The sequence below is a fragment of the Miscanthus floridulus genome, chromosome 17, assembly GCF_019320115.1.
Source record: "Miscanthus floridulus cultivar M001 chromosome 17, ASM1932011v1, whole genome shotgun sequence".
In the NCBI taxonomy this organism is placed as follows: Eukaryota; Viridiplantae; Streptophyta; class Magnoliopsida; order Poales; family Poaceae; genus Miscanthus; species Miscanthus floridulus.
In genome coordinates, this window is record NC_089596.1 from 109,665,792 (window position 1) to 109,676,139 (window position 10,348).

The following is a 10,348-nucleotide window of genomic DNA, read 5'->3' on the forward strand; positions in this document are numbered from 1 at the left end:
TAAGTAGACAAGCTAGAAATACCAAAGTGTGATCTATTTACTCAGGAATAGAGGGACTAATATGTATAGCACGGCAAGATAAAATTTAGCCTTTATCTTAAAGTTAAACATAATTATGTTGAATAATTAATGTTTTGATTGAAACTCACTAATGTGGCAGCTATGTTTCCTAGTTAATTGTGCAGTGTATGACACACAAACCCTAAGATGAAGCAAGAGGGCCTACACCAAATTTTACGGGAGACTTAGAAAAGGAGGTCAACCTCAGCCGCTTTACTTTGACGAAAGTACAAGAGAACAACAGAGAGATCCCCATTTGAATCCGACCAAACCAACCCAACCCCAAAATGATGAATGCCATCAACTTCCAAACAAGTGCGTCCATGCATGCATACTCTCCAGCTCGATCGAGTGAGTGCTTGAACCCCACTCCACGCACATATCCATTGGCCCTGTTTAGATACTCTAGCACAGCTAGAGGTTAGAGTTAGTTTCTAGTTAGGATTAGCCCTGAACTAACTCTAGCCTAAGAGATGTTTGGATACAAGGGTTAAAATGATAATAAATGTGCTTTCCAAATCATTGGTGCAGGTGAAAGTAGAGAGAAAACAGTGGACCCCACCTCAAATAGCCCCAACTAGCCTAAATAATCACCTCTTTAGGGGGATAGTTTTTTAGGGTGGGCTAGTTGCAAATAACCCACTCTAGCCCTCCTATTTGGCTACTTTAGGGCTAGTTGAGCTCCAACTAATCCAAACTAGCTCTAACCCATGGATCCCAGGGCCATTATTTCGTCTTCAACGCGCTTTTTCCAGACGCAAAAAGGCAAAATAAAATCCTCAGTCGCCACTCCCCTCACTCACTCAGTCACTTCTAGTCTCTACACTATCATTTTGTCAGTTTCTTGACCCCTCTTCTCCACAAAATTACCATGAATCCCTCTGCTTTTCACCTATAAATTCGCAACCTCACCTCTTCTCGTTCCCCCCACCACCTCAAACAAAGCTCAGGGGCAGTGCAAAGCATCAGCACGAAGCTTAGCTAGACGTGCATTGGTACCATGGCGCTCCACTCCGCCGCCGCCGCCGCTCTCTCCGCCCTCCTGCTGCTCTCCTCCTCAGGCCTTGCGCTCTCTGACTCGACGCCGTCCACGCCGGTGTCACCGTCGGCCGCGTGCAACGCCACCACGGACCCGACCTTCTGCCGGTCCGTGCTCCCGCCGGGCGGCAAGGGGGACCTCTACACGTACGGCCGCTTCTCGGTCGCTGAGTCCCTGGCGGGCGCGCGGAAGTTCGCCGCCCTCGTGGACCGCTACCTCGCGCGCCACCGACACCTCTCCTCGAGCGCCATCGGGGCGCTGCGGGACTGCCAGCTCATGGCCGAGCTGAACGTGGACTTCCTGACGGCCGCCGGCGCTACGATCAAGACGACGGACACCCTCCTGGACCCGCAGGCCGACGACGTGCACACGCTGCTGTCGGCGATCCTGACCAACCAGCAGACGTGCTTCGACGGCCTGCAGGCCGCGTCGGGGTCGTGGTCCGACCGCGGCGGCCTCGACGCGCCCATCGCCAACGGCACCAAGCTGTACAGCCTCTCGCTGTCGCTCTTCACCAGGGCGTGGGTGCCGACGGCGAAGCCGGCGCACTCGCACAAGGGCGGCAACAACAATGACCCGCCGCACCACGGTCACGGTGGCAAGAGCAAGAAGCCCCCCGCGGCGAGGAGGGGCCTGTTCGACGTGACCGACGACGAGATGGTGCGGCGGATGGCGATCGAGGGGCCAGAGAGTACGGTGGCGGTGAACACCGTGGTCACGGTGGACCAGAGCGGCGCCGGGAACTTCACCACGATCGGGGACGCCGTGGCTGCCGCGCCAAAGAACCTCAACGGCAGCACCGGGTACTACGTGGTGTACGTGCTTGCCGGCGTCTACGAGGAGAACGTGGTGGTGCCCAAGCACAACAAGTACATCATGATGGTCGGCGACGGCATCGGCCAGACCGTGGTCACCGGCAACCGGAGCGTCGTCGACGGCTGGACCACCTTCCAATCGGCCACCTTCGGTATGCCATGCATCCTGTTGCGTTGTTACGATTTGAAAATTGATTAAAATATAATTGAAACTTGCCACAGTGAGCTTGCACTTTCAGTATAAACTGGACTGCCAGCCAAGTGTGACATTAGGCGCATAAATATGGATGAGATAGGGGGGCTGAAACCTAAAAAACGCGTCGCTTTTATTTGGTCCCATTCCACAAGGATTCAACAAGAGGATTGTGGTCTCGTCACAACATTAATCGTGCGCACGATCAGACACATGATGGAATTCTCCTTCTTCCTGCAGCCGTGGTGGGGCAAGGATTCGTGGCGATGAACATGACGTTCCGGAACACGGCGGGGCCGGCGAAGCACCAGGCGGTGGCGTTCCGCTCGGGCGCCGACCTGTCGGCGTACTACGGCTGCAGCTTCGAGGCGTACCAGGACACGCTGTACACGCACTCCCTCCGGCAGTTCTACCGCGGCTGCGACGTCTACGGCACCGTGGACTACGTGTTCGGCAACGCCGCCGTCGTGTTCCAGGGCTGCACCCTCTACTCCCGGCTGCCGCTGCAGGGGCAGTGCAACACGGTCACGGCGCAGGGCCGCAGCGACCCCAACCAGAACACGGGCACCTCCATCCAGGCCTCCTCCCTCGTCGCGGCGCCCGAGCTCGCCGCCAACTCCGCCTTCGCCACGCTCAGCTACCTCGGCCGGCCGTGGAAGAACTTCTCGCGCACGATGGTCATGGAGTCGTACGTCGGCGCGCTCGTCGACCCCGCCGGCTGGATGCCCTGGTCCGGGGACTTCGCGCTCGACACGCTCTACTACGCCGAGTACAACAACACCGGGCCGGGCGCCGACACCAGCCGCCGGGTGGCGTGGCCGGGCTTCCACGTGCTCGGCGACGGCACCGACGCCGGCAACTTCACTGTCACAAGCATGGTGCTAGGCGAAAACTGGCTGCCGCAGACTGGCGTGCCATTCACCAGCGGCTTAATTTCTTGAACCAAGCGCGCGTGCTAACCAAAGCGTCACATTATTAATAGCTACTCCTATATACGTATGTGTGTTTCTGCAATAATATTTTTAGTTCAGTAAATCATCATAAGGGGAACGAGAAATGTAGTAGGGAGAAATCAGGGAATGAAGACATGTACGACGACCTCGATGTAGTACCACTCATGCGCATAATTAAGTATTTTGAAAGAGCCAAATATATGTATTAATTCGTGCGTCAATTTGGGCTACCGGCAAATCAAACTTGCATATTGCTTATAGTAAAGTCCGATTCACCAACTGAATTAGTTGCTGAATTTGATAGACCATCTCGAATTTCAATACCGGAGAATGTACAGAACCAGATTTTTAAAACCAAACAAAATATCCTCTGACCATTTCAAGGTGGTTTCTTGGATGGTTTGCCAACCTAGCATTAGGGCCCACCTGTCATTTGGTCTCTCTCTTTCTCTTGTATAAGAAGCATAACTTTTTCATACGAAGTAGTATGAATACTAAATTTATATCAAAGTTATAGAGCTCGACAAAATATATAACTTTGTAGTTGATAACTTTTCTATTTAATATATTTTAAAGGATCAAATATTCCTTTTCAGTTACTAGATTTTAAAATTTATGTTTTGGAATTTTTCAAATGACCTCGGATGCACTACTACAGGAATAAATTTGCGCAGCGTGGCCAAAATGGGCTCCGTGGCGGGCACCTCTTTTGCCCGCCACGGTTAACCGGTGGCCGGCCAGCGAGGCCGGCCACCGAGGCGCCCGCTGCGGGAAAAGGGTTTACCGCGGCGGGCCATCTTACTCGCCCGCCACGGTAAATCGTTATTTACCGTGGCGGGCATCGTTTAAGGCCTACCACGGAAAATCGGAGGCCCAATAGGCCCAAAGCGAGGCCCACTATTTCCGTCGTCATATATATACACAGACTAGGGTTTCACTCGCACTCCCAGCAGCCGCGCCTCCCTCTCTCATCTCACTCTCTGCGCCGCGACTCCCTCCCCTCCCCGACTCCCTCTCTCTCTCCGCCTCCCCACTCTCTGCGTCGCGAGAGGGCTGAAGCCCACGCACACAATCTATACGCGCTGCCGCCGCCGCGAGAGGGCTCGCTGGCGTTGCAGCCCCGGCAACTAGGCAACTAGATGGCACCGGGATGAGCGAGACTGGGAAAGCCAAATGCCGGGATCGTGCGCGAGCCCAGGGAAGTTCAGGGCAGGCGGCTACACATACGTTCTATGTGATTGCATTGCATCCGCTGGCGGGCGGCTAATCGTGCTTTGTTTTGCAGTGTCGAGCGGCGGCGGCGCCGTTTCGTTCCTTTCTTTCTTCTTCCACGGGATAGATTCGAGGTAGGTGAGTTCATCTCCCTCTTCCTCTCCATCTCCCTCTTCCTCTCTCCATCTCCCTCACTCCTCCCTCTTCCTCTCTCTAGATCCGGCGGCGGCGACTTCCTTCTCCACGGATCGTGGGACGGCAACGACGAGCCCGTCCTGAGGTGGATCTGGCCGGTGGCGGCGCGCGGTGACCGGATCCGACAGGTGACAGCGTCCCGATGCGGATCCGGTCGGTGGCGACGCGCGGTGGCCAGATCCGGCGGGCGAGGATGGTTCGGCACGGTGGCCTCCCTCCACCACAGTGGGATCTCCACCACGGCCACGACACCGGGATCCACCACGGCCACGGATCTGCAGCCGTGGGAAGCCCGGATCCATCGCCGGTGGGCTCGCCAGTGGGCTCGAGAACAGGCTCGCCGGTGGGCTCCTATTTTTTTGTTTTTTTTAAATGATTAACCGCAGTGGGCATCCTAACATGCCCGCCGTGGTAAAAGTATATTTACCGCAGCGGGCACATTACACCGCCCGCCGTGGTAAATCGGTTAACTGCGGCGGGCAAGGCCGCCCGCCGCGGTTAAGCCACGATTTACCATGGCCTCTAGGCCGCGGCGGACGGCTTTGCCCACCGCGGAAAACCAAAAACGCCCGCCTCCAGTTAAATTTGTGTAGTAGTGATGTTAATATAGTCTATACCTAGGTTGTAGTTCTGTCGGGGACCAATATTAGGGTACCCAAAGAGGAGGAGCTAATGACTGTCGAACGTTGATCCATCCACGCGATCAAGAGCGCGACTATACCGCTTGCCGGGTCACTCCTCGTCCGTCCACCGGGACCATGGGCCTTGCCCCAAGTTGACTCCCGAGGGGTGGCTCCGCCTCGTCCAACATCTAAGGGTAGACTCCTCACCCGACCCCCGGGGACTGGCTCCGCCTCGCCCGATGTCCGAGGGCAAACTCCGCCTCGCCTGACGTCTGAGGGTAGACTCCACCTCGCCCAACCCCCGGGGGCTGGCTCCGCCTCGCCCGATGTCCGAGGGCAGACTCCGCCTCGCCCGATGTCTGAGGGCAGACTCCGCCCCGCTCGATGTCCGAGGGCAGCCTCTGCCTCGCCCGACGACCGAGGGCTAACTCTGCCTCACCCGACATCCCGGAGCAGACTCCGCCTAGCCCGATGTCCAGGGGTTGGCTCCGCCTCGCCCGACATCTACGCGCTGCTCTTTCATAACTACGCGCGTAGATAAGGCAGGGCACTCAAGTCAACCGCATTACCAAGGACCGTACCCTACACGCCTGTAGGAAAGCACCGTCATGCTATGACAAGACGGGCGCTTTAAAGCCCTTCCAGGCATGTAAGAGCTCTAATAGTGTTGTGGGCACCGAGATTTGTCTTATAGTGTTGTGGGTGCCGCCATTTGCCCTCGGACGCGGATCTTGATGGAAGAATATGACAACCACTATGGTCCAGGAAGAGATTCGCATTCTCTACAGTGATGGATGTGCGGTCACTGCGCCATCTGCTCCCCATAGGGTCACGGATCAACACCCTGGTCCGTTGCACCGCCCGCCAGGGCGGGATGGGACGTGGCCACTTGCTGATCAAGTCAGAGTATGGCATCATCAGTGGACAGACGCCCAGCATGGACCTATCCCTGGCACCATCTGCCGTGTCAGTAGGGCTCGCTCAAAGGAAAAGGAAGATCCGGCACCTTCGAAGGACCTTCTTGGCCTATGGTTTTTCTTCTTTCTCCCATCTATATTCCCTGCTTCCCCTTGGTCTATAAAAGGGAAGGCAGGGCACCCCACTAAGGGGATGGATCGATTCAACACACCACACATCTCATCACACATAGCTGAGCAGCAACCAAGCTCTCAGCATCCATTCGACCTTCCCATCAGAGACTTAGGACCTGTCCCTCTCTCGCCCATTTGTAACCCCTACTGCGAACTTTTCAGTGCTAATAACACGAGCAATAGCCATAAACTGGACGTAGGGACATTCTGCCCGAACCAGTATAAACCTTGTGTCTTTTAGCACACCATCCGAGTCCAACGCGCAATAATACAAATTTACTCATTGGTGTTTACTCGAAACACTGACAGTTGGTGCCCCAGGTAGGAGACCTTTGCGCATTCCGACATTAACATTAGGCCACGGATGGCTAGCCATGATATCAGCTGGGTCCTAGGCGCACACGTACGCTTTGGGGACCTAGACTTCATCGTCATGGTGGGAGGAGAGTTGGCATTGGCTCACGCCACCATCCAACCTCTCCCTTCCATCAGCCTCGACTATGGGAGGCTTGGGCACCAGCTCGGTGTCTCCTTAGGACCCCAGCCATCCAGGGAGGACCCGCGCCACCTCGCCTTCTCTGACGCCAACATTGTGTCATGGCTCACCGGGGGGAACTCTTCCCTCCAAAGCACCTCATATGGAGTGTCCCAACAGTGCTTCCATTCGGTCTCTGCAATGCCGCGGAGACTGTTAGCCACCTTGTGGAACAACGCATGTTCCCACCTCCCATGAATGATGAATTCATGGGGGTGATTGAACATGTCGTGGAATCTTTCCATGACCTCCTAGCATAGGAGCCAGAGTCGCCCTCTAGCTCTGACTACAGTAGGGGAAGCCATCATCCCTCATGTGAATGTTTCATGATGGGTGTCCCCGAGGGACATGTCGAAAGCATTTGCGAGGAGGAGGCTACCCCTAAAAACAACCTCAGCGATGAGGCCAAGGGGGAGATAATGGCCCCACCTCGCATGTGGGTGGAGCAGCTAAAAGCCTGACACTGAGAGATAGAGGAAGCATGGCTCTAGCTCAAGCAGGAATGCATAGAGCTTGATCGAGAAATTGAGCGCTGTGGAGACGGCAGGCGCGCACGCGCCATGGCCCGCGACGTGAACCGAAGGATGATCACCGACGATGAAGCCCTTCCTCGCTTCACCTGGGCAAGCTAGAACATCACCGCTATGGTAGCCCTACTCCATGGTATTCTAGAGGCCGCAACGCTTGAGGGTCATCGGGCCCACCACAAGATTCGCACGCTGCTTGAGCATGCAGCGGCACAGTAAGCCGAAAGCTCGTTGTCTCAGTGACGTGAGCTCAATGTGAGCTAGCGCACGCCCTCGAAGCACCTTGGCAGGGATGCATCAGTCCACCAGGAGCCACAAGGAAGTAGGTAGCGCACCATGGTCCTGGTGTGTCAGCGTCTCGGCCACAACCGTGACGCACGCAACACCCTCAATGCCCACAAACGTGCCTACAACGACCCGATAGAGGGAGCCAGCCGTGGCTACCACCCTTGCTGTGGCGGATGCTATGATAGCGACGAAGACCGAAGCTCGAGCCCTAACCTCCCGGGGCATCAGGCCTTCGGCTGACACATCCTCAACGCTGCCTTCCCGCCAAGGTACCAGCCACCAATCAATATCCTGAAGTACTCTAGGGAAATAAACCCCAGACTATGGCTCAAAGACTATCGGCTTGCCTGCTAAGCTGGTGGTGCGAATAATGATGACTTCATTATTCACAACCTTCCACTGTTCTTAGCCAATTCGGCATGAGCATGGTTGGAACACCTACGGTCCAACGGAATGCAGAGTTGGGCGGACCCAAAGGAGATCTTTGTGGAGAACTTTCAGGGCATATACAAGCGCCCTGGGAACCCATGGGACCTCAAGAACTGCCGATAGAAGGCCAGTGAAACCATCCGTGGGTACATCCGACGCTTCTCCTGACAGTGCAACGAGCTTCCTAACGTCGCCGACGCCGACGTTATAGGAGTTTTCCTGGCCGGGACCACCTATAAGTCTCTGGTTCATAAGCTGGGGCACAAGGGCCCACAAACCACCAAGGAACTCCTGGACATCGCCACCAGCCATGCCTCTAGAGAAGAAGCGGTCGGAGCGATCTTCGATCATCTCGAAGGCAAGGCAAGGCGGGATGAGGACGCCGGCGAAGGTGCCTCTAATCATTTCTCCAAAAGGAAGAACAAGAAGCAATGGCCCGAGAGCTCGCTCGTAGCCGCCGCTGATCGTAGGGGTGGATGGAAGCCCGCGGAGGGCACTCCGAACCATTTCAAAAAACTACTTGAGGGGCCATGCCTAAACCATGCCTTCCTAGTCAAGCATCTATACAAGGACTGCAGCCTCATGAGGCGGTTCTTGTCTGGAGGCTCCATCAAAGGAGAGCACGCGAAGGACCCTGACCCCACCACAGACGACACTGAGGGGAAGAACGGTGGCTTTCCTACACCGAATGGCTGCCTCATGATTTTCGGAGGATCAACGGCCTATGACTCCAAACGCCATCAGAAGATCACACACCATGAGGTCTATATGACCGAACTGGCCACACCTATCTTCCTTTGATGGTCAGAGTCCACCATAACCTTCGATCGGACTGACCACCCGGAAAGCATCCCGCATCTGGGGAGATACCCACTTGTGGTTGACCTAATCTTCGGCACAAGGCGGCTTACCAAAGTACTGATGGATGGAGGCAGCAGCCTCAACATGTATGCCAAGACGATCGATGAAATAGGCATCGACCGGACACGCATCTGCCCAACCAGAGCACCTTTACACGGTGTCATGCCTAGAAAGCAGGCGGTGCCACTTGGGCAGATCGATCTGCCCGTTACCTTCGGGGATCCGTCCAATTATAGGACAGAAATCCTCACCTTTGAGGTGGCCAAGTTTCCTAGAACCTACCACGCCATCCTAGGACGTCCATGCTACACGAAGTTCATGGCCATCCCCAACTATACCTACCTCAAACTAAAGATACCAGGTCCCAGCAGGGTCATCACCGTCGACACCTCCTTCCAGCGCGCCTATGAATGCAAGGTTGAGTGCTGCGACCATGCCACGACAATCGTCGCCTCCAGAGAGCTCATTGCCCTCAAGAAGGAGGTCATCGAAGAAGCACCTGACCCCAAAATGTCGACCGGGCCTTTCGAGCTTGCGGAGGGCTCCATAGAGGTCCTCATAGATCCTGATAGCCCTGATGGCAAGGTGGTGTGCATTGGCGCCACACTTTCCTCTAAATAGGAAAGCTCGTTTGTCGACTTCCTCCGCGCCAATAAAGACATCTTTGTGTGGAAACCCTCAGACATGCCAGGCATCCTAAGGGAATTCGCCGAGCACACCTTGAAGATCTATCTAGGCTCCAAGCCAGTGAAACAGTGCTTGCGTTGCTTTGACGAGGGGAAACACAGGACCATCGGTGAGGAAATCACAAAGCTTCAGGCGGCTGGATTCATCAAGGGAGTGTACCACCCAGAGTGGTTAGCCAATCCCATTCTTGTACAAAAGAAGAGTGGGAAATTGAGGATGTGTGTTGGCTACATAGGTCTCAACAAAGCATGCCCAAAGAATCTGTTTCCTTTGCCGCGCATAGACCAAATAGTTGACTCCACCTCGGGGTGCAAAACCCTCTGCTTCATTGATGCATACTCCGGGTACCATCAAATCATGATGAAAGAGTCTGACCAGCTCATGACATCTTTCATCACCCCCTTCGGATTGTTCTGCTACATCATGATGCCATTCGGTCTGAAGAACGCTGGGGCCACATACCAGTGTTATATGCTTAAGTGTTTCGGGGACCTCATCGAGTGGACTGTTGAGGCCTACGTTGATGACATCATGGTCAAATCCAAATGAGATGACCACCTCATAGCCAATCTTGAGCGGACCTTTGCAAAACTCTGAGCAAATGGCATCAAACTCAATCCCAAGAAGTGCATTTTCAGGGTCCCAAGGGGCATGCTGCTTGGTTTCATCATCTCTGGGCATGGCATCGAGGCCAACCTAGAGAAGATCTCAGCTATCACAAGGATGGGTCTAATTCAGAATATAAAGGGGGTGCAGTGAGTTACAGGGTGCCTCACTGCACTCAGTCACTTCATCTCATGCCTCGGTGAACTCTGATCACTTCGAATGGACATCCGAGGC

General features: G+C 55.0%; 2 protein-coding genes across 2 annotated transcripts; both read left to right on the forward strand.

The window, feature by feature from the left end:
* Positions 1–1,000: 1,000 nt before the first annotated feature.
* On the forward strand, positions 1,001–3,269 carry LOC136518032 (pectinesterase-like). The gene is made up of 2 exons (XM_066511684.1): positions 1,001–2,066; positions 2,348–3,269. Exons 1-2 carry the CDS (start codon positions 1,061–1,063, stop codon positions 3,046–3,048), a joined length of 1,707 nt encoding a protein of 568 aa, XP_066367781.1. The 5' UTR covers positions 1,001–1,060; the 3' UTR covers positions 3,049–3,269.
* A 5,714-nt stretch (positions 3,270–8,983) lies between these two features.
* Positions 8,984–9,442, forward strand: LOC136516176 (uncharacterized). The gene has a single exon (XM_066509545.1). It carries the CDS (start codon positions 8,984–8,986, stop codon positions 9,440–9,442), a length of 459 nt encoding a protein of 152 aa, XP_066365642.1.
* Positions 9,443–10,348: the final 906 nt, after the last annotated feature.

Excerpts from the sequence above, each read along its gene's own strand:
- LOC136516176 (XM_066509545.1), top strand. The coding sequence starts at position 8,984 with ATGCCTAGAAAGCAGGCGGTGCCACTTGGGCAGATCGATCTGCCCGTT.
- LOC136518032 (XM_066511684.1), top strand. The coding sequence starts at position 1,061 with ATGGCGCTCCACTCCGCCGCCGCCGCCGCTCTCTCCGCCCTCCTGCTG. Across the intron at positions 2,067-2,347 it reads CTTCCAATCGGCCACCTTCG|CCGTGGTGGGGCAAGGATTC; the intron begins GTATGCCATGCA and ends TTCTTCCTGCAG.